Raw genomic sequence first — 24,489 nt, 5'->3', positions numbered from 1 at the left:
CTCTATGTAAATGTTTAAGTACAACGGTAAAAAACACGATTAAAAACAATTTCTTATCACTTTTTTTCATTTCCATGAAAAAAATAAGTAAATGACAAGACAACATTTTTTCGATGGATCAACTATGGTCCCCTTGGAACGAGGTGTCAAGTAACCTCTGACAAATGTAACGCTCCGATAGGCCCCCAAAACCAAAGCTAAAAACTCTATTCGCCACCTACATTCGAGTAGGAGAATTTTGGTGCAAGGTTACGTTTACGGTTTTGCGCGATAAGTGCAAAGGGGAGTGAAAACTATTTTAAGGTTTTTTAAAAGAAAATTGATCTTTTGGAATAAAATAAAGTTAACAGGAGGTAAGAAATAAAAAGTTCTATCGACTGACTTTTTGATTTTTTTGCTAAGTTGCCTTTTTCATTGAAAATTCTATAGCATGCATTTGATACTGTCTATAGCATGCATTTGATACTGTCAACTCCCATTCGGCTGTGTTCTCGTCGCTGTCATGTTGTAAACTGGAGCCGAGGGGGGTCCTGTTGTGAATTCTAGTTGGAGGTGGTCCGAAGATCATTGAAGAAGGTAGAATTCGCCATCACCCAAGACACGAAGGCACGAAGGATAGACCATGTCTTGGGGGGTGAAAGGATGATAGGATTTAGTGATAATACCACAATTTTAATATTTGTCTTTCTCTCTTATTTCAGACAAAATGTCTGGTCCGAATCCAAGGTGTTGCAGAAATCTTCCACTATACAGAAGGGGTCTTCCTTCTATCATTTCCTGTATTTTGAAAAAAGGTGGTGCCCCGAATGTGGACATATAGCTTATCACATTTACTCCATACGGTGTGAACGTGACATGCTGTATGTTTGCAATTGGTGCATTGGCTATTTTCAAAACAAGATAGATGTTTACTATTCTTTTAAGATACAATTTAGTAAAATCTAAAATCTATCCATCTATTTATTTTGCTATTGCTATAACTTGTCCCTTACCTCACAAACTTTAACTACTCTATTCTTCAAACTTGGAATCGCAATACATTATTGTAGAAATGTAACTGCTGAAAAAATTGGTAAGAAATTTGGGCATAACTGTTATTAATATGATTAAAGGTACGTTCAATCTGTTTTATTATATATATTAACTATTCTAGTTTGCTTGTCTTGTCCCATATTTCACAACTTCAGTTGTTTTCTTGTAAACTTCTCGTTACAAGTTGGTATTTCTGTCTAGTTGCAAAATAAGGTTTCTTTATTCTTTCTTTCTGTGTTAGTCTGTTCCAATGTTCGATTTTATTTTACATTGTACTTATCCCATTTTTTTTTTTCTCTTTTTCTCTTTCATGTACCTTGCGAGCATACGATGACCGAAAAAGTCATTGTATCAGCCAACACACGTGTATTTTTCACAAAGCCGCGAAACAGAACAAGTATTTTTATAAGTGCGTGAATAACAATCGGTCGTTGAAGCTCAAAAAATGTGAGAACAATATCGCGCCGTGGTTCAGTGATAATAAGGCGAAGAAAGTAGACGAAGATTCCGCATGAAGAATATAGCGGAAATTATGTGTTAATTGCACAATGAGTGAAGGTTTGAAGTTGACACTATCAAAAGGGAATGGTAAGATGCAATAGTAATATTGCTAGGTTTGATAGTGTCAAAAGGTAAGATTAAGGAATAAGGATTATATGAAACTATATTGTCATAATTATTGTATTCACTGAAATATCTATCCGCTTTCTACCCCCAATGTGTCCTGCACTGGGGGTGCCTGGGGTAACTTCGAGTTGACCTGGGCCGCCCGAGGAATTATGTCGTAGGTGGTTCGTGTACTTCTCACTCACCTCTCCTCGCGGCAAGGTTTTCCGTAGGTCTACACTCGAACATGCAACATGGGACAGCATGAATCTTCAGCTGAAGCCGGACGAATGTATTCCGAAATTACAGAATTACAGAATTACAGAATGCTCCAAGAGTTCTTACTTGTTCCTGGCGAGTTTTGCACCCACGCAGAGTTGTTGTCATCTCGATGAAAATGTTCAGAAGTTCTTGTGGTGAAAACAGGTCACTACTGCCTTCACCCGTTGATGTTGGTTGGTTTTCCCTCGGTTGCTGACTGAAGCCTGGAGGTGTTGTATTCTCTGCAACTCTTTGCCGCTGATTCAACGGCAATGGCTGCAGATTTGGAACCACTCGAACAGATCCCGCTCCATGTGACGCCAAAGCAGGAAAATCCACGTCCGTGAAAGTTGGTGGTGTTTTGCGACGATTTGGTTGGTGCCTCGTCGTCGCTTGCTGCCGAATTTTTACAAACTCAGCACGTTTTGGGCAGCTTCGATTCTTGGTAGAATGGTCGCCGCCGCAATTGAAGCATTTCGCTTCGATGATTGTTTCGCAAGCTTGTGTTTTGTGCTCACCTCCGCAGGTTGCACAACGACTCTTGATGAAACAGTTCCTTCCACCATGTCCAAACTGCAAGCAATTCGAACATTGTGTCACGTCACGGTGCACTGGGCGATAACGTTCCCAAGTCACGATGATGTTGAAAATTGCCCGAACTGCTTTCAGCTCAGACGGCGTTGTCGATCCTCTCTCGAGATGAACCAGGTACAGTTGATCACGATACTTGATGTCCTTGTTGTGTCTCGTCATCTTGAAGACTTCGATCACGTTCAACTTAAGAGTTTTGAGCTCTTCTTTCAGCACACTCACATCCATGTCGTACAGGCCTCGGAGGACCTGTTTCATGGGGCGTTTACCTGGATCGTCATGGCTGTAGTATTCAGTCTTGGTGTTGTTCAGGAAATCCCGAACGTAGTTGTAATCCTTTCTGGTAGGTAGCAGAATTTTGAGTCCATCAGCACACAAGCGAATGGAAGCTCGTAAAGCACCAGATTTGATAAACCCGGTCAGCCACTTTCGCACCGAATCCGATGACGATGTTTTCACAAAAATGGGTGGCAACTTTTCCCGTCGTTCAAATTCTTCCTTCTCGCTCACGTCCACAGGGAGGCTAGCGAACTGGTTTCCAGACAATTTTTGAGCGTCCTTGCTCAAACTGCCTGGCTTTGCAGGTAGCACTTCGGCATTCTTTAGCTTCTTCAAATCTGCCGATCCTGCTGGTGAGGACCGCCTCTTTTTCTTGCCGTGAGGCATTTTTGCACTTTTAAAGCACTTTTCAGGAGCTAATATCCAGGAGTACCTCACTGATCGGTGGTCCACAAAGGAATCAGTATAAATTGCTTTGAAATGAGTGATTAGACATTTCTTTCAAACTCAAAAAAAAGAACACACTTTTTTATAATCGCAAACTGCTTGATGATTTTATTCATTCCTCGATAAGTTCTTATGCAAGGGAAACTTCTGTTATTTTTGTCACTATTGATGATTAAATTTCATTTCACTTGTTTTGTTTGTTGTTTGTTCTGCTATCGTCGTATGTACAATACCACGGTTACATTTACTTCCTGCCGCAAAGCTACACTCAAGAATATTCTTAATTATGCAAACAACACGGTTTCTGCTGCGATAAATTAAATGTTGCACTAATTAGCTTTAAAGGAAACCGCCGGCCACACACGCCACACGCTGGTTTTGTGCGTTTTCTTTTCTTTTTATTTGGCAAACTGAAATGTCGAAGCATGAGATTCCGATCGAACAGGGTTTGTTTGTTATTTGTTCTGTTAAGCATTTGGAGGTTTTTTTTTTTGGTTCTTGTATGATAACTGGAGTAGAGAGCAACTTTTAATGTTTTTTTTTGCGCAAGCTTACGACATTTTGATATTCCTGATTAGTAATGTTTGCTACTTTTGTTTTATCATTATTTTTTGTTCGTTTTATTTCTTCTTTGTTACAGAGAGAAATTGTAACAAGCTACACGCGTTCACTATTTCCGAAAGTTGTCGTTTTTTGTTTGTTAGTTTGGTTGTTGTATTTCAAAGAGATCTTAACTATTGAGGTGTTTGTTTCACTTTGTCCGTATCTTACCAATTAAATCGAGCATTATTATCGGATGTGCGGATGTGTGTTTTGTGTGGTCGCTCTGTTTTAAAGAAAGGAATGATTTTGGTGTGTTTGTGTGGAATTCTGATGATGGAAGAATAAAAATACTGCAAAACTATACATTTATAACCAGCTTGCCCAAATAAGTTGATAGCAACAACAGTACTACTGTTTAAGAGAGATAGAGAGAATCGTTTAGTTGTCAATGCTAGTTTAAGATTAGTCTATAATATTCAACGCGTTTTCGGCAGATCAACTGTGTTTTGTTTCGCTGAATGTATAAAAAATTCTTGCGTATTTTGTTTGTTTGTATCATTAGACGAAATTCAAGTTTATGCTACTACTATTGTAATTGATTTATCATTATTTGATTTGGTTTACATTAAATAGTAAATGCCTATCGCTTGAATGCATTTTCAAGAGAGTGTGTGAGACTCGTAGAAGTTTTTTTTTGTTTCTGTAAATATATTTATTTTTGGATACGTCCATTTACAGCGCAGCGAGTTGTACATAAATATCTAGTTCTTAACATATGATGGTTAAACAAATTGGTCTGACTTTACGAAGTGGTTTCGAAAATAAAACGACGAAATAAAACAATTACAAAAGTAAAATGTGACAAGTAGACTAGACAAAACTGAATATGGGAATCAACACGAACAAATGACTGTGTCCATTCGGGGTAAAATAAACATTCTCTTAAAAAAATAAAATTACACAACAGAACAATTAAAAAATACGTTAAAATATAAAGGTCCAGCAACGCGTGTTCCTTGGCGACGTGGTTTGTCGTGTAAAAGTAAATCCATACTTTTTCTTTTATCACAAAAACAAACCCTCCTTTTTAAACGGTAGTTCCGTAAGCAGCGCTGAAAACAGCCCGCGAGCTGTCCGTGTCCAGAGAGATGTCCTCCGGGCTGGCAAGATCGACACGAATCTGTTCGAGCTGGGTGTCGTTCTGCGAGATGGTGCTGGCGCTGTTGATGTTTCCGGGGCCGCCGCTGGTGCCACTGGTGCTGTAGGTATAGCTCGTGTTCCGACGGCGTGCGGCCGCAACCGACTGGGCACCATTTCCGCCGCCCCAGTTTCGCAACGTCCAGTGGAAGTGCGTCGGAGCCGTCGGTCCATCCTCGTCACCTTCGTCCGTGCTCTTCCCGTCTTCGACTCCGTTGTCCAGCTCGTCCCCGTTGGCATTCGATGGCATAATTATGGTAACCTCCCGGTTTGTGCACGGCAGCGTTTCGCTGGCCCCGGCAATCATGTCCATACTATCTTTGGTCCCCGAATTTGACGAGCCCGAGTCTAGCGAATCGATGCTGGAATCGATCGCGGCCAGCCCGTCAACGCTGATTCCAACGGAACGATTCCCGTCAACTCCGGCCTCCCGGAAGCGTACGAGCGCCTCCAAGTCACCCTGACACTCCTCGATCGACCGCAAAATGTCCCAGCAAATGTCGGACTCGATCGGGATCGGATGATCCGAATCACGGTTGTAGATTGATATGGCTATGTGGACCGGATGCGGTATCGGCAGCGGAATCAACAGCTTGTCCGAGGCGTGCTTCTTGGTCTGTTTCCGCTTCCAGGGCTTCCAACTGCTGTGCGACTTCGGCATCGGTATCGGCGACCGCCGCGCTCTCACCCGTGGCGTGGTCAAACAAGATGAGGTGTCACTGCAACAGTAGAAATTGATAGAAAACAGATTCATAATCCCAAGCCCCAACCCCGTTCTACTTACTTCCGTTTCTCGGCCCTTCGCGAGTTGATCATGACGCGCGAGCGCGGATTAAACGCGGAAACCTCCAAGTACGGCGAGTGCACCTGGATGTTGCCCCGCGGTGCGTACACATTCCCCAGCAGGTCGGGCCCGTTGATGCCCATGATGTCGCTGGTGTTTTGCACCATCTCGGTGTAGCGGAACAGGTCCAGCTGCGTGTGCGGTTCCAGCTTGAACTGCGTGTCCGTCTCCGACAGCGGGGTCAAAAAGTCCAGGCTGAAGATGTCCGCGTACAGCATTCCCGCCAGTCCGGCCCAATCGCCCACGGAGAGTCCCTGACGGAAGGCGGAATCATACGTTATTGTCGTCAACTTAGAAATTACAGAGTTCCGTCTTACCTTCGCATCCCAAAACTCGTCTTCGCTTATCGATAGCCGCGCGATGACGTGCGCCGGGTAGAAACGCTCCAGCATGTACGCCGACTGCTGGATCACGATCTTCAGCTCCATCGTGTTCAACTTGATGCGCGACTTGACCGCCGTCGTCAGTCCGGTTTGCAGATCGCGACGTCGTTTTTCCAGCTTTTCGTGCAGCGAAGTCATCAGGTCCTGGCCTTCGCGTTCCAGCTGCCGATACGGGCCGACCGTTTTGGACAGTTGAGCGGAAAACGGCCCGAAGCAGGCCTCCACAAACTGGCTGAAATCCTTCTGCGGCTGGCAGATGACCGTTTCCATCGAGTGCTGGTAAGCCTGGTAGTGGGAGGGAGAGAGAAGGTTATTGCTTGGAGGATTCGATTCGATTTGTGGTGACAAACCTGCAGCTCGTCAAGCTCCATCTTGGCCTCGAAAGCCGCCAGTGCTTGCTCGGGTTTTATCGAAAAATAGTAATCCAGCAGCAGACCGGGTCCGGCGATGCGCCGCACAGCTAAGCTGTCACTGGCCGGCACGCGGCCGCACTTTTTGATAAACAGATGGAACGTGATCGAGTCCCAGAACAGCCGAATCCAGTAGCGGGCCACGCCGATGAACAGAACCACAACGGACACCAACGGGCAGATGAACGTGGCAACCATAAGGGCAAGCAAAGGCTGCAGGAAGCCTTGCGTAATGATGTTCCAAACGACCGCCTCCAGGAATATGGAGTACCGATTTCGACGACTTTCGTCCGGACAATCCAGATCGTACACCAGCATCATGTACAAGTGCAGCGTGACGGTGATGAAGGGCATCCACAACGGAGCTGCAATCGCGAAGGCAATGCTGCTAACGCTAATGCTAATGCACACTAACGGAAACAGTATCAATATGAGCAGCGATCCGAGGAAACCTTTTATGAAATAGTTGTATAGACGATTCAAGTGCCGGGTCATGCCTTTTCCGACGAAGCCCGTGTCCGGTTCCGTTTCGAAATGGGTTCTCGCTTTGGAAATGTGTCGCCACAGCTCAACCAACCTAGAGCACATGGTCTGAGTGATGCTGGTCTTGCGGGGAAACAAGGTCCCGTTGACCTGCGATAGTTCCAGATCCGCCATGAATGGTTTCACGCAGAAGAGCGCTCGCAAGCCAAGAGGACTGCACCACGGTACGATCACCCCCAGCAGGAACATCATATTCCACGTCCAAGTCCAGGTGCGTTGGAACAGGTTCAGCAGGCGCCACATTGGCCATCGGGTGCTGGTCGAACGCACCAGTTCCTTCTCCACCAGGAACACCGGTTGACTAGGATCGGACCGTGGGGTAACTATGGACGTGGCCTGCTGCGTAATCACGGTCGGTATGACCTCCGAGTGGCCCTGGAAGCTGCGCCGGATTATCCACGCCTTGGGCGACCAAATCCGGCAGGCCCACTGGAAGTTGCGCGTCGGCGTTTTGGCGTTCTTCAGCTCCTTCAGGAGAACCGGTTCCCGCTACAAGAGAGTTATTAAAGTTAGTATTCGATAAAACTAGACGAAACCCAACAACACGTACCTCCTTCATGAACGCCATATCTCGATTGAGAAAGTATATCGTCTGGTGCAGGTTAAGCTTTAGTGCAATCTTGAGCGCCTCCTCGTGCGCTCCCCAGGTGATCTTCGACAGCTTACTCTGCTCGCCGGCTTCGAGTTTGGCGCGCAGCCACGGCGCAATCCGAGACAGCACCGGGTGCTGCTCCTGGAGCTGCTTCTTATGTTCATCGCGTGATTTCTTCAATTCCTTCTGAATTTTGTCGACAGCTCTGCAAGATAAGACGCGAACGTTAAGATTTCAAGGGGGCAATGTTCCTCAAACGCTGAAACACTTACTTGTGCATGATAACGACCGATTGCGCTTGCTGCACCAACAGCTGCGGAACGGCATCGCCCAGGTCCGCCAAATCGCTGTTCGACAGAATGGACGTGTACACGCGCTGCAGATATTCCTTCATCACGGCGTCGTTTACTTCTTCCTCGATTTCGGCGTCGGTCATTTTACGCTCCCGCAGCTCGGCTATCAACCGCTCGCGAAAGTGCAGAAACCAGCCGCGCGTTTCCTTCTCCAGAATTCCCACGAGGATGGGCAGTGCCTTGCGCATTATGTCTTTGGAAAACAGCCGCAGATCGATGTCCTGTCCCTTGGGCGTCACGTACAGGTACGGCACCGGTTGGGCCTGCTGGCAGTTGACGTCGAACTTTTCCATGGTGGCGCGCCGGAGCTGGTGCCGGACGTAGCCACAGAGAGCATCCATGCAGTCTTCGAATTCATTCTGAAAAAAGGGACGTTCAAATTACAACGTAAACTAGTCACACACACACACACACACTTCATCCTCAAAACTTACCCTACAAACTAGTTCAGCCACCAGGAAGCGACAGCGCTCTTCTTTAATCTTGTTATCTAAATTGTGTGCCAGCAAGGATGGGACACCTGAAGAAAAAATCACACAAACCAAATTAGGAATCTACGCCAGCTAAACGAACCTTCCCCCAACTTACCCACTATCATATCGATAAGCTTAATCAACCCGTGCAGCAGGGCCCGGGCGGCGTGAGCAACCGAGAAGAAGTTACCAAACAACCGCCCCATCGCGGTGATGACCAGAAAACGCGCCGAAATGGCCAAATCGCCGAGCAGCGAGTCGCGCGTCCGCTCGGAGCCCTTCTGCAGCAGCTGGGACAGCCGCCAGCGGTGCATCTGGCCGGGAAAGTTCAAACTCGGCACCTCGAACTCGCTGAAACGGGAAGGGAGGCAATTTAAGTTTAGCGTGTTTCAGGAGTAACGGAGCGATACACACTCTACAGGAGGCCGAAAACTACATCGAGATTATAGTGGTGCTACAGTGGGGAAAAAAATCGTAAACAGACATACACTAAAATGACTAAACAACAGAGCTACACTGCACCACACGCAACAAAGTCTTTTTCCAGTAAGAATTGTTTAAAAACCGCCCGACTATTGCGAAATGGCTACATCTAAAAATTTTAAGGTGAAACGGGCGCCAGTTCGACGGTAACATTTTAAAAAGCATCATGTAGGGGAGAGTGGGGAGACTTGATCCCCGGGGACACTTGATCCCAAGCCTGTATCTCATCAGCATGTGGGTAAAACAATTAGCTTTGTTCTAGAAAGTTGTGCGAAATTAACTAAAACTCATTGTAGAAAACAAAGAAAAAAATTAAAAAAATTTTAGATTGAGTTACACACATTTTTCTAAAACGAGTTGCAAAAAACTTCTAAGAGATCTTTTTTTCTTTTTCTGATATGCATAAAAAACACTAAAAAAATATTCAAAAAAATATGTTTTGTATATGAATTGTTTGATAAACTTATCAACTTCGAAACCCTTACGCATTTGATGTTAAATTTATCGTCATACTATTTTTACAATCACTTGTTTAAAAAAGTGCGTTTAGGGAGACTTGATCCCTGCATTTTTGCAGTCCTTGGAATCAGCCTCAAGATTAATTAATTGGGCTGGGATTTCATACTTAGTTTCCTTTAGTATAGTTGTACATAACTTACTGCAGTTTGAACCTTTTTTCAAAAGTTTTGTAAACAAAAATTTCCAGCTTTTGTAAACATGCTGAATTTTGACCTAAAAAATAATATTTTAAGTTTTTAAATATTTTACATACTAAACATGTTAAATTTTGAACACAAATGTACAGGTTTTATGTGAAATTGCTGTAACTTATAGAAAATTTAAAGTTTGGATGAATAAGAAACATTTTGCTTAAGATTTCTTCAAAATGTTGAAAGGGGGATCAAGTTACCCCTAACATTTTTAAAATGCCGGTTTAAAATATTTTTTTAAAACGCTTGGCATGATTCGAAGAGTTCATCTGATGATATACCCTTATAAGCCAAACATAGATGAATGTTTAAGCTTTCAATTCATGCAAAAAGTTTATAGTTTTGTGAGTAATTGACAAAGTTATGTGCGATACAAAAAAAGGGGATCAAGTCTCCCCACTCTCCCCTACATTTTGACACTTTCTGGGTTATTGCATATTCTGAAAGTACTCCTAATAAACTACCTCTCCACCAAAAATGAGCAAAAGTTACTTCAGTAAAGTCTGTTTAATCATGATTTTAAATAAAGTAACATAAACAAAATCTCTGCCATCAGCAGTCCCTGTTTATATAGCCCTGTCAACCTATCAAATCGAGCCAAACATTTCATTAGGGCACAAAACCAAAACGTAAACATTCAGGATTATTCCACTATTCCATTCATTAGTACACTCCCTACATGCCCTCCAAGAATCAGATTGATAACAAACAATTTCCTATTGAAAAAATCAAAAACACAAAAGGGCACATAACCATTTTCACTGCAAACCAAAAAAAATGTTCAAATGTGCCCTTTTATTTTTCGTTAGTTTCTCGTACTTAAGGAACTTTTTGTATTATAAAGTGAACTTTTCATGCATTCTTAACACTAATTCACCTGAAAAAAAAGTTTGGTTAACTTTTTACCAAGGATTTCTGCAGAGAAAAACTTCGTCAAAAAACAATATTTAATACGGTCCCGCGGCTGCTGTTCAGTACACTTTAGAAGAATTTTTATGTTTCACGTACCTTATTTACACTATTCAATCACAAAACTTCACCAATTATCAAAATTTCTACTGAATTCCTCATTATTTCTAACTAAACAAAAGGGCCCGTAAACATCATTCAAATCAACAATGCGGTGACAGCGCTTTAGTGCCCTTTCAGCTCTCTTCGAAATTGCATTTAGAAAGGGCCCATTATGAACAACAGTTGAAAAGTTAAAAGGGCCTAATAGCGAGATTTTCTTAAATTATGAGTTTTATTGCGAAAATCAACAAAAATTAAGAAGCATTTAAGCAGAGTTGAGGATAATGATGTGTTTTGTCGTGTCATCAGTTAAAAACACCAACAGTCAAGCTTCTTTTTTAAATAGGAATTGAAACAAGTTGTCCATTTTTTGCAAGCGATTTTCTCGAATCGCGGTTTTTGGTTTTGTGCCCTAATGAAATGTTTGGCTCGAAATGAAAGACTACATGAACCTCGCGACGAAAAAAAAGCAACATGAATAAAGCGCCATGTACATTCGGCGAAGAAAAACGAATCATAACAAAGCGTCCCCCTCAATGAAAGCAGTGTGATAGGGTGTGTTCTCATAACTCCAGAATTGACGTAAATTCGCAAAAGACGTCTTTGAATTAACGTCGAACCGATTGGTTTGTGTCTTCGGAAAACTCCGCCAGATGGCAGTGATCGCACATTTTCTGTAAATGCTTAGCTTTTGAAAACGACGAAAATCTGGAATAATTTTTGAAAGTGACTTATATTTTTAATAAAAATGACAATTTAACTGATCCGGGTGTTTGGGGTGTTATTCCGACTGCTTAATTTGCGTTTAGATTTTCCATAACCATGAATGTTCCGTTAATCAATCGTTCAAACAAGGATCATCGACCAACGATTTTCAATTCAAGTCTAAGTTTTGACTGATGGGGTGGTTTTTGCCAAACTGATGTTAGTAAGTATCAAAGAACTCTGGGTGAGACCGGAGCCAACATTAATTTCCCGTCAATGAGTTTTTTTTGTCTAAAAAGCATTTTTGGTATGCGAACTCCATTTTCAGTTGATTTCTAAATGATTTTGTTATTTTCACAAAGTTTCTGTATAAATAATGTGTTTTTATGATAAAGCATAGGTTCAGAGTGAGTCAGTTCCTTTGTTGAATATGTATTTGATTGCACCATTGCACAGGCTAAATAAATGATATATATATATTTTCTTTTTTCGCATTTCGGTAGATATGAGTTCTGAGACAAGCTTTTTGAATTTTAAGAGGCATATATTTATTATATTTCATCAATTTTCAATACAAAAGCACCGAATTATTTGCAAAAACGTATATGAAACAGCTATAAAAATTTACCCCAAGGACGGTAAAAGTTATTCATTTGTTTTTCAAAAATACTATGTTTCATTTACCAATGATCTATATTTTAAAATTGTGTGAAAATATTCTCTCGAACGATTTGCTTTGCAGTAAACATTTGTTAAAATTCCCTGAATCCAGGCCAAACATATGTTAATTGGTGTATTTTCATTGTAAAAAAAAAACTATCCGGCCCGCATGGCCAAAGGTTGGACACCCTTGCTATATGATTTTAAATGCAAATTAAAATTGCTTACTTGTTGATGTTAACTTAGCTACATTTGCTGACGATTTGATAAAAAAAATACACTTTATTCGGCAAAGTCGATTTTTTTATGGCAAACTATATTTGCGACTTCCATAATGGAGACTTGCATGCAATTTACGTCCGACGTTAAATCATTCACGTCACGACGTCAATTCAAGTGAAAGACGTTTTTAGACCTGAAGCGGTTCTTCCACCTGGAAAGTTTGAGGTGGAAATTTTCAAGTTTTTCCGGGAAAATCCTTACAAAAACAACTTCAAATATCTTTTTCAAAGTAAGCAAGCATGTTGACAAAGATTTTGGATGAAAAACATGCGTGAATTGGTGAAAAACTATTTACGTCTACAGATGAACCGGTAACGTCAATTCAACGACGTGAATTCAGGAGTTATGAGAACACACCCATATCGACGGTAACATTTCAAAAGGCATCATGTACATTTTGACACTTTATGGGTTATTGCATATTCTGAAAGTACTCCTAATAAGCTACCTCTCCACCAAAAATGAGCAAAAGTTACTTCAGTAAAGTCTGTTTAATCATGATTTTAAATAAAGTAACATAAACAAAATCTCTGCCATCAGCAGTCCCTGTTTATATTGCCCTGTCAACCTGTCAAACAAAAGACTACATGAACCTCGTGACGAAAAAAAAGCAACATGAACAAAGCGCCATGTACATTCGGCGAAGAAAAACGAATCATGACAGCAGGGTGATATCGACGTCGGTGATTTCAAAAGAAGGTATGTTTGTTTTACTCAAATAAAATTACGGAAATGATGTTTTATTGAATTTGGATGATCAAGTATCAATAAAAGAAACGTTTTTCATCGTTTGTTATCATTAGAACATCTTATTTTGCTTTTATATTAAAATGGGAATTGAAAATGGATGCTCAACATTCAAATGCGGTTTTCTCAAAACGCATGGTTTGTACATGATGCTTTTTGAAATGTTGGCGTCGATATAGACGTTGGTGATTTCAAAAGAAGTTATGTTTGTTTTTCTCAAATAAAATTACGGAAATAATGTTTTAGTGAATTTGCATGATCAAGTATCAATAAGAGCAACGTTTTTCATTGTTTGTTATCATTAGAACATCTTATTTTGCTTTTATATTAAAATGGGAATTGAAAATGGATGCTCAACATTCAAATGCGTTTTTCTCAAGACGCTCGGTTTGTACATGATGCTTTTTGAAATGTTGGCATCGAGTTCTTGGACAACTTCTGCTTAACTTGAATCAATTTGTGAACCTAAACCCTCTACTGCTCAATTTTTTTTCGAAATTTTTTATTCTTCCCGTGATCAGTAGGCCATTTTGAGCGACTCTACACAGCAAATTCTGATGTTTGTTTTCAGTTAATATTTACTGAAAACTGCATTACTGAAACTTTGAGTTATTTTTTCGCTGAACTGAACGCTGAATTTGTATGAAACGATCAAAGTTTGCTGAAATTTCAGCAATTTTCCATTTACTGAAAATTTCAGTAGTGCAGATTTCAGTAAATTTAACTGAATTCAGTAATGAGAAATTGGTGGAATCAGTACCAAAAATAAAAAAAAACTTTTTTTTTTGAAAAAACGCAATTTTCACCGATAGAATATGTTCACATAGGGGAACCATACCCTTTTTCAGCCTATTTCTATTATCGGCCTATCAGCACTTTGATCATGAATTACTGCTTTCATAAAGTGTTTTTGACTGTTCCAAAGTGATAAATAGCTCAAATAAAAGTGAGCAAGCAACTCTACATTGTTGATACATCTGAAAATGTTGATTTAATGCGAAAAACGACAAAAGTGATGAGAATTGGTCGAAAGGCTTAGAGTGATTAAAATGGGTATATTTCCCCTATATGTAGATTCTGATTTAGGCCGGTAAAACAACACTTTCTGCATATAAATCTCCGATGGGGTATTTCGGTTTATAATATTTTGCTCCAGCCACGCCGTGATTCTACTATCCGAATCTCTAGTCAGATAATCGAGTATTAAATAATCGAATCATGTATCGGAGGTTCGGAGAATCGGGTACAGACTTTAAAAAATAAAATTTATAATTTTCTGAAGTTCCAAGTATTTTATTTTTAGTTTTTAAATCTTAAAATGTTAAAATTTTAAAACTCAAGTTTGAATACGAAAAGAATGCACAACTTTCTTGACCACGTTCCTTCTGAGCTCCGTACTCAGCTTTAGGGCCAATACGCACCTTCCAAGAAAAGGGATAAATAGCTTTACGAACAGCAGAGCAAAGGAGAGGAAAAGACTTCTTGGAACTTTTTTTCACCCTCTCTGTTTTGCTTTCGCTAACGCTGCTGCCCATTTAAAAAATGTCTCGATCGATGGTTGCAAACCTAGTGCGTACTCTACTGAACTCGGAAATTGTTAATGTCAAAAACATGAAAAAGGTGGCAGTCTGGATAGTAAAAATATATTTTAATACATAAATGACTTTTAGTACAGAAAACGTTTAACTCTTTTTATATCTAATTAAAATGTTCACATGCTGCACCTTTTTAACTTGTAGTGATTGTGAAAACTAAAATCCAAAGAGAAAACCTGTTAAGAAACGACTACGGAGAAGGCAAAACGGCTGAGATGTTACGACGAAACAAACAAAAAAATCGAATCCAACAGCAAAAAACGGAAATCATAAAACTCCGGAAAACGATAAGAGAGCAGACAAGAAAAAACAAACCAACGCTAATCTGAATCCTCTTTACCCGGTCAACTGTATCGAGTCCAATTGTTCCAAATTCAATTTCTTCGGTTTTCCAAATTTGTCCTTTTGCAAGCTTTACACGGAAAAATATTCACAGAATCGATAGGAATGGTCGTTAAAGTTTCGCAGGTACACAATAATGAAAGCGATTTTGTTTGAAAAATAAAGTTTAAATTTTAAAGGAAAATAAACTCAAAGTAAGTTGTTACCGATGTTGTGTTATTAATGCATAAAACCCATAAGAATTCAAAGTATTAATCGTTCTGCCAATCATCAATGGAAAACCAGAGAGAAAGATCTAAACAAATGAATCGAACGAACAAAACAAAAAGTAAAAGAGTGGTGTAAACTGATATCAGGGCGTGCGCGCGCTTGATTGCGGCCACAGCGCAGACACGGAACCTACCCTCGTTCACGTAGCGATCGCAACTGGTTGTTGTTGAGCAGCCTCGGTTCGCCGGATCCGTCCGCCGCCACGGCATCCAGTTCATCGAACGGTGGCGCAATGAAAAGATCACGCAGGTTGATCGGGCGTGACTTCCGATTGCTGCTGGCCGTGCTATTGTTGTTGTTGTTGTTGTTGCCGCTAGCTATGAGCATTCCGCCGGTACCCCCTCCGGAATTTCCTCCGCCTCCGACGCCGCCTCCGCCATTGCCAACGCCACCGCCCGGGCTGACCGAGAGCGGAGTAGGCAAATCTGGGCAAGAAAGAAAAGAGCACAAAATTAAATTAATCAATTAAGAGTAGCGCACTTTTCGGGGCCAAAAAACCGAACTCACTGATCGGAAATGTTTTCCAGTGGTAGAGAAACTGCTCCGCAACGCCTTTGATATGCTCGATCAGCTGTTCCACTTCGGGCGGTGCGCCGATCAAGTTGATCTGGAAGTGTACCGGTTCCTTCTCGGGTGGCAGCAGCGTGTTTGGCCGCACAAGCGGGGCCGCAGGTGTGGCCATCGAGAGGGTTGCCGTGTCACCGGGTTCCACCATTGTCGATGATGCGTCGTGCTCTGGTGGTTATCACTTTAGCAGCATGGTTGTGGTGGTGGTGGTAGAACGCTTGCTACAACACTTGGCTCAACACGATCGGTAGACTTTCTGACGACGCCCGGCCAATGAAGACATGGCTCCTCTATGGCAAAATGGGCAGATGGGAAGAATTGATTAATTATAATGTTCAAACTAATCGTAACTTTGTGTCAGTTAAACCGAGGAAATAAACGTTACTTAATCCACCTTTGGATGGTTGGTTCCTTCCTCAAATTCATATACAGTATGTAAAAAAAGTATTTACACCCCTTGGGCACTATGCACATATTGTGATAAAACATCTAAACAATTTAATGTTGACAGAAACCTAGTACTAAGTTTTGTTCAGAAACTCATACCAAACATTTTCGTTTCGTTTTCGTTTTACGGAGCAAGGTGGGGGACGCGGCCTCAAGTCAGTCCAAGTCCGGTTTCTTGTGGAAAAAAGGGTAGTGGCCGAACTAGTATTGCATACAAAATGAACACCACCGGAAGATATAGGGGATCGGGAGGGGGAAGGTGAAAGAAAATTAGTGTAGGTGTGAGTAGTAAGAACTTGGATGACTTGAGCAGTTACGGTAATCTAAGTTTAACACTGAATAAAGGAAATCTGAAATTATGATCCAAAGTAAAAAGGCCCGGAGAAATTAAATTATGAGTTAATTAAATAAGAAAATGTAACTAATCGCAGATTTATACAAAGGAAACCTATGATGTATTTCAAATTTAAAGGAAATTTAAAAAAATACTGGAAACCAACTTGTCTAGGGAATATAAATCTTGAGGACTTTTTTCTGGGCCCCGTCCTGTCGCGTCCGTCAGTAGTCTTGTCGTACATTACAACTAGAAGCAGATCTGCTAATGAAATAGTACACTCCGACCAGTTCAACTGATCATTTAAGTCCAATTATTCATTTACGGAAAACTAACTAACTTGAATCAACAACCTAAACAAAACTGTCTGAAAGTAACTTGAATCTCAAATCCCCGAAATTATAATTGCAAAGCCAAACATTCCTTTACCTTGTTTTTAAACCTGACTTGCCGCTTCCAAAACCAATAAACATAAATGAACAGTTCATACTTTACAAGTTGAATACTCTTCGTTAAGAAGACTATTTCGTGCCTTCCATTTCATTAGGGCACAGAAGCTCTGCAAACAAGAGTGTATCCCTATCATACCTAATATAAACTGTCAATTGAGTGAAAGAGATGAACTCCTGTTCACAAAACCCTTGTGTCCATTTGAAATGTTAGGCTCCATTTGATCGTCAAAACTCCTGTAAATCCTCGATTCGCAACAATGGTCGATACAACCATAATCCGAGAACCGTTAGTTCAACAGATTAACGAATTTTGTCCGATATCATTTCATTATTGATTGATCGAGACTCTATGGATGTTTTGACAATTCCGAATGGTTAGTATATCACTTAAATTATAATCAGAGATTCTGATAGCATCACTTAACTCGTTTACACAGAACTGTCGGCCTGGAATTATTAAACAATCTAAAGTTACAAAAAAAAACTAGCTATTCTGAGTGCCTTGCAAAAAACTTATTTATTAAAATACCAGATCCTAACCTAACACCCTCATTAAGATAAGAAAAAATCACGCTTCTGTTTTTGTGATTAATTAAATTATTTAATATAATCCCACAATGCCTAGAAGAGACCTCTCTTACTGTTGTGCGTAAGCGTTGCTTTATGAATTTCTACCTAAGCTAACGATGTATCAAAAAGATTTAAACCTGTTCCTACCAGATTTTATAAACAAGAATATTGAGATGCAAAAAAAAAATCAATATCTTGCCATTTTACATAGTATAAATGTTGTGATTTCTATCAACACAAGTATATAAATATAAAATAAATGTGTGATATATATCAACATCGGAAACCATCTTTGCAAATAGCCCTGAAACGACGGCAACGTGTGGCTCCATCTCCAGGGAGAAACTCATACCAAACATTTTGCTACAAAAAGCTCATGAAAAGAAGTTTTCTATAAAAAGTTATATAACAAATACTATTACGAAAATAAAAAAGGTGCAAAAAAAGTTTGTACACATTTCGAAAAATTAACATAAATAATGTTATTTGTTGACAAATCACCATAAATCCAGTCTCCCAACTCCAAATAGGCATCCTTGACTGATTAAAAAAATAATTTGGATTGAATATAAAGTTTACTAACCACTTAGTATAAAAGTTTATATAACTCTGGAAATTCTATATAAAACTTATCTAAACTTAATTTTGCAAACTTTTAATTCAACTAAATGTCAATATATTACCATAGAATTGCTAAATAAAAATTTTGGAGTGGGTATAACACCGTTTTGGGGGTATTTGTACCGATAGAATAGATTTTTCGTTGGAATTTCGTACCAACCCGGAATTACGTCGTCGGAAAATCCGCCGGCATCTGAACCGGTCCACAATTTACAAGTCAACCTATGTGGCATCAGAAAGGGCATAAAATTTCCGATCTTTTGATACCCATACATTCAGGTTTTCTATAAAACCCACAACTAGCATCTGGCCGAAATATGAGCACTCTAGGTCAACGGTTCAAAAACGTCAAAAATCTTAAAAAGGCTGCAACTTTGGCAAATATCAATTTAATTTAAAAATTCAAAATGCATCTTAAAGTGCTTAAAAAATGCAACCAAATGCAGGGAGAAGCATCCTAATTGGTTAAATCTAAAGGGAGTTATTTGCATTTAGTGAAAAAATAGCATAATTTTCAAACTCAAATAAAAAGTGTTCCATCCAGATATCAACTCGGTTCGACCTGCAACTTGTAGAGGACATCTGGGACTACCATCTGAGACTGAGAACGCTTTGGGTAAGACAGTTTAGCATATTAAAAAGACACTTTTACTTTTAGTGAATTTTTTGGTTGTAAATTTTTGCTCGGGAGACCCCTTAGATCCCATTTTCTGGTGATAATTTTATCATATTTGTGTCCTGAGACAATTTCACAATAGAAACATGCATAAAAATGTTTAATATTATCCCTTTTAACCCTTTAAAAAATGAAAGTTAAATAATCTTCGATTCACATTTATTGAAAATCAAGTTCGTTTTCAAGGATACTAGAATGACACCAGAAGGAAAGCAGCTTCTTAATTTTTCTAACTTGAATTTTTTAAACACGCAGAAAAATAAGGCATATTTGAATCAACAAAACGTTTTGTTGATTTGAAAATCAAGATTTTTGTTGAATCAACGCTAACCGTCAAAGCAGCTTTTTCAAAACAACAAAAGACTTTTGTGGAATTGAGAAAATCAAGGTTTGTTTCAACGCAATTTTGTTGTTGATTATATTCAACAAAAAATTTGTTGATTCAAACCTCGTACAGGCTGATTCTACAAAACATTTTTCTGCGTGAAGGGTTAAAATGGATGAAGATAAACGTTTTTGTGCATCATTCTATTGTGAAATTGTCTCAGGAACACGAATATGATGTAAATATCACCGGAAAATTTGATCCAAGGGGTCCCTCGAGCAAAAATTTACAACGAAAAAAATCACTAAAAGTAAAAGTGTCTATATAATATGCTAAACTGCTTTACCCAACGCGTTCTCAGTCTCAGATGGTAGTCCCAGATGTCCCCTACAAGCTGCAGGTCGAACCGAGATGATATCTTGATGGAACACTTTTTTATTTGAGTTTAAAAATTATGCTATTTTTTTCACTAAAATGCAAATAACTCCCTTTAGATTTCACCAATTGGGATGCTCTACCCTGCATTTTGTTGCATTTTTCAAGCCCTTTCAGATGCATTTAGAATTTTGAAATTAATTCAATTTTACATCGAAAAATGAAATAAAAAAAAATTGCGACCATTATTTCGATTTTTTGAAAAAAATTGTGTTGATTCAAAAAATCATAACTCGGTCAAAGATTTTTTGCCCATTCTGGAAATTTCTGGAAAGTTGGCATTTTATGTCCTCTAAAACATATAAAAAAATAGTTGTTTTTTGCAAATCAAGTTTTATTGACAAAAAGTGAAATTAAAAATCATCAAAAAAAAATTACCGCGTATCATTTTTTTTTCAGTGTAGTCCATATCCATACCTACAACTTTGCCGAAGACACCAAATCGATCAAAAAATTCCTTCAAAAGATACAGATTTTTGAATTTTCACATATCATTTTTGTATGGACAGCTGCCAAATTTGTATGGAAAATTATATGAACAAACTAATGTTGCAAAATGGCTTCTTTGGGCATACCAAAGGCACCAAAAAAGTTTCAGCCGGATTAAAAAATACAAAAATTAAAATTAAAAAAAAGACCGATTCCGTAGAGAACTGCTCTACTAGCAATGGGACCCGAAACTGGACTATCCGGTCAAAATTTGTTCAGCCAAAGTAAGATTGAGTGCATATTTTTTTTATCGAAAACAGAAAAAAAAATCCAAAAATATTCCTGAAAACTGTAGATTGTTTAAAATACCCTTCTTCCCAAGACAAAAGCTCCAAAACTTCATCATTTTTCAAAAATTCAATTGTTGTTGTTGTTTATTACATTACATTGCACTTAATTTAGCAATCAAGACCACTGTGCATTGTATAACATTTCGATTTAATGAAGATTTTAGTTCCGAGAATTGTAAAGAATTGAAGTTATTGCGCCTTCCACAGGGGTAATTCTCTACCAACTCACACGAAATCGGGAAAAGTTGCCCCGACCCCTCTTCGATTTGCTGTGTGCTGTGTGAGTTGGCGGAGAATTACCTACCCACAGGTTAATAACTGAAACAATTGCTTTTCTCCATACATTTTGACGATTTTCCCCATACTTCAAGGGCTTATAGGTGGTGGGGTTCCCGCGGTTAGAATAGTCAGTCAGCCTAGTGATGGGTCAATCTTTGATCTCAGCACACAGACAAAAAAATCATGGTAATATTACATCTGGGAAGTGGTACATCTTTTATGTCAGAAAAGGCGTAATTTTACCCCTGGAAATGTGTAATTTTACCACTATTCTGGTGTAATGTCACTTTTTTTGAGGTAAAATTACACCATAAAAGAGGTAATTATCAACCTTCAAAAATGACAGCTTCCAAATTTGCATTATTTTTGTCTGTGCAGGTAGCCCCGAGTAAGTCCGGTTTTGGACCACCCTAATATGCCTTTTTAGCACCGATTTTTAAGAATTTAAGAGGGACCACTATAAAACCTAATTTGATTGGTAGTCAAAAAATTTAATCCAAAAACAAATAGTCCATTCAATGAGCTGGGTCACCTGGGTGTTGTCATTTCCAACAATCCAGTATCGATTCACGCAGTGCAAAGCGCATTCTACCACCAGATAACCATGGCGAAGCAATTTATGCCTTGAACTTGTCAAAAACATAAAAATCATCAGACTTGCTAAACGACATCCGTTTTCCCAGCCGTCCGCAATGGACTACATATAAAAATTACACACATACCCAAACCCATATTATGGTATAACACATTATCACATCCTCATCCAGAGTGAATTCCAACGGTGGCGAAGGCTTATATTTGCTATATACATGATGTTTCTTCATTTTACGTGACGATTAAATAATAACGCGGCTAATGAATGCCGATTTACAGTGCCACTCCGCGGTACTAAAAATGATTTATCTTGTATACATTAGCCATGTGCTTGGATCTGCCACTCTAGATGCCGGCGGCCGTGCTTATTGTTTGGACGACGTGTTTCAAAATTTGAACCATAAATTCCCAAACATGGGATTTTGGAGCACCAATCCTTATTTTTAGAAAGCAAAGTTCATGCGACCTAACATGCGCGCGGAGAATGATCCCTCTGCGAAAATCGAATAGAACCCCACTTCTCCGCCCAACTTAAGCCGTAAACACTTCCAGGGCGGCCTAAGCAACGGCGTGTGACTATACGAAAGCGTTTATCGCGCATTCTTTTCTCGGCCGGCATCTGTGTTTGTGTTAGCAGAGATAGCTTGAATTAATTAACGGGATTATTTCGCTTTCTGTGTTTAATACGTTCGAGAATCTACCAACTAACTGCGCGTTCCGTTTTTTGGCGACAAAACGCAAACCGGCTTGCAGTGCGATTGTCCCAAGTTTTGTTTTTTGGCACCTTATTTGCCTGCAAAGTAGCGCTCGACTCGACGCACCAACATGGTCCGCGGTAGAAACAAAATATTTTGGGATGGAGAAAAATTCACCAAGTTCAGCGCACAATGTTTTCAAGGGAATTCAAGGGCAACCAGGCGTATAGAGAAGTAACACATATTAATCATGGATAATGTCCAAAAAATCAACGGAAAAAAAGGAATCGCGAAAATAATCACAAAGCACTATTAACATCCCACCAGCAAAATCCTCTTCATCAGTGAAATCGAAAGTGAAAGGGTCACTCTACGCCGCTTTAGTAGGTATGTATGTCGGCCCCGCGTACAACTTCCATGTATGATATCTGTTACTGGTGGAGTCAGTAAAGTGAAGTCACAACAAACGAAGAGAAACTCGTTGTGGTTTGGGTATTGCCTTTTTCGACTGTTTACTTACAAGTACGCGACAATTGAAACGTTTGTACAAGAAAGTTATATCTTTTTTGAGGAAACTAATCAAAACACGTTATCGACAAGGCTAAATGTTTAATTTGTTAAATGTAAATTTCACATGGGAGGTGAGTTGTGGCTGTCAGCACTACCAACCATATAGTCAATACGTGGTTTCGACCCATTTTCCATTTTTTAACACCACACACCAACTATTGGATGGACATACGAGAATTTCACCTAGGTAGAATGCTAGAGGTGGGCAAAACCGCTCTTTTTTTTAGGAGCCGCTCATTTTTGCTCGCTCTTTAAAATGAGGGGCTCTTTTAACGGCTTTTTTTTCTAAATTTTGTTGAGAAGGTTGTTTTAAAGAATGGTGTGATTTTTTTATGTTTTTAATGGACTTTTATAAGTTATTAGAGAAAAAGCTAAAAACGAGAAGATTCGCTTGAAAACCATAGGTCTTGGCGGTCTCTATGTTAAGATATCTACTCGATTTCTACACAAAATTTAATTATGGATTTCGAAGAAAATTGCTATTAATTTTACAAAACTTCAAAAATTAAACAAATCCTGATATTTTACTTTTGAGAAAATCTTCTGCAATAAATGGCAATTTGAATTAGGCAAGAGGATTATTTTTGTTTTTCAAGATCTCTTTTCAAAAAAATAGGAAACTTAAAATTTGGAACCCAAAAAAACTTTTAGGTGATGTTCAAATAAATAAATCCTAAATCATAAATCCTATTTTTTAGAGTCTTTCAATGTATATTGATGAGAAAGTCTCTACAGACCTTCCAATGAAATATATCGATTAAGCATTCAAAATCAGATAAATATTCCATGTTTAACCTGCTATTTTTATCCTAATGTACAGTATACTTGTTTGGTAACTGGGCGTTGTTTAACTGGACAGCCTTTAAAAGCAGTCAAACGTCAAAAAAGAAAAACAAACCTAGAGGTCAATGGATGCAAAAATCGAGTGTAATAAATGAAATATTTCTTTTTTTTTTTTTGTAAAAGTCAAGTCACAATCAAAGGAAACATGAAAATTAGCTCAGGACACAAATTTAAGTTCAGCCCAGTTAGCGAGCAGCATTCGGTAACTGGGCTACGCTTTCAGAAAAAGTAAACCGTTGGAAAATCTGTCAAATTTGGCATTAATTTATAAGCATTGAAATACAGTAGTTGTTCGGTAACTGGGCGTTGTTTAACTGGGCTGCTTTTTAACTGGGCGCTCGATAACCTGGCCGTAGCCCAGTTAAAAAGCAGACAAACGTCAAAAAACCAAAACAAATCGGAATGACCAAGGGGTTAATTCGCAATTCGCAATTTTCAGTGTAAGAACGGGCCTTGACCGATCTTATGCACCAGGTTCCCGACGAACACGCACTGCCCTTACACCTACATCTCACCCTTGCTCTGAGTCAGTACGAGCAGCACGCTAGAACACGCTTTGAGTGTTCGTGCCAGGCATGCACACCTTCTTTTCCGGTTACGCATTTTAACTTGGCCGGGGGTGGTACATTGCGTAGGGTTTGATGCAAGTATAAGCGCCTAACCATCTATAGTGTGCCTATCAACTTTCATTAAAGCAAAAACTGTATTATTTTTAGTTTGAATTCAAAAAAACTAGTTGTTATTTTACTGTGTATTGTTTTCTCCTGAAGTCTTTCCTAGTGTTGAGTCGTGTTTATATGTTGCTACATGTTATAAAAGTTTACCAAAAATACAATAGTAATATTTGTGTTAATCCTTTAACCATTCCATAAATTGAGTAAGGGCTCAAACCTCACTTGTTTGAAAAAAAGGGTGAAGATTGAAAACAATAGACAGTAAAAAT

General features: G+C 39.4%; 1 protein-coding gene across 3 annotated transcripts in view; it reads right to left on the bottom strand.

Annotated features, from left to right (window-relative positions):
- Nucleotides 1-3,843: 3,843 nt before the first annotated feature.
- LOC120421483 (uncharacterized) overlaps nucleotides 3,844-24,489 on the bottom strand; it is a 31,843-nt gene continuing 11,197 nt past the window's right edge. For 2 of the 3 annotated variants that reach the window (XM_039584700.2, XM_039584701.2), the window contains 11 exons: nucleotides 15,867-16,216; nucleotides 15,493-15,784; nucleotides 15,088-15,159; nucleotides 8,670-8,905; nucleotides 8,516-8,601; nucleotides 8,001-8,440; nucleotides 7,687-7,933; nucleotides 6,534-7,625; nucleotides 6,118-6,468; nucleotides 5,741-6,054; nucleotides 3,844-5,675 (listed from right to left, as the gene is read on the bottom strand). In XM_039584700.2, coding sequence (XP_039440634.1) covers nucleotides 4,847-5,675; nucleotides 5,741-6,054; nucleotides 6,118-6,468; nucleotides 6,534-7,625; nucleotides 7,687-7,933; nucleotides 8,001-8,440; nucleotides 8,516-8,601; nucleotides 8,670-8,905; nucleotides 15,088-15,159; nucleotides 15,493-15,784; nucleotides 15,867-16,074 — 4,167 coding nt within the window. In that variant the 5' untranslated portion in view covers nucleotides 16,075-16,216 and the 3' untranslated portion in view covers nucleotides 3,844-4,846. The remainder of the gene's footprint in view (nucleotides 5,676-5,740; nucleotides 6,055-6,117; nucleotides 6,469-6,533; nucleotides 7,626-7,686; nucleotides 7,934-8,000; nucleotides 8,441-8,515; nucleotides 8,602-8,669; nucleotides 8,906-15,087; nucleotides 15,160-15,492; nucleotides 15,785-15,866; nucleotides 16,217-24,489) is intronic. The other variant, XM_039584702.2, reaches the window with a different exon arrangement.

The sequence above is a fragment of the Culex pipiens genome, chromosome 3, assembly GCF_016801865.2.
Source record: "Culex pipiens pallens isolate TS chromosome 3, TS_CPP_V2, whole genome shotgun sequence".
NCBI lineage: Eukaryota > Metazoa > Arthropoda > Insecta > Diptera > Culicidae > Culex > Culex pipiens.
This window is presented reverse-complemented; position numbering and strand designations above follow the sequence as displayed.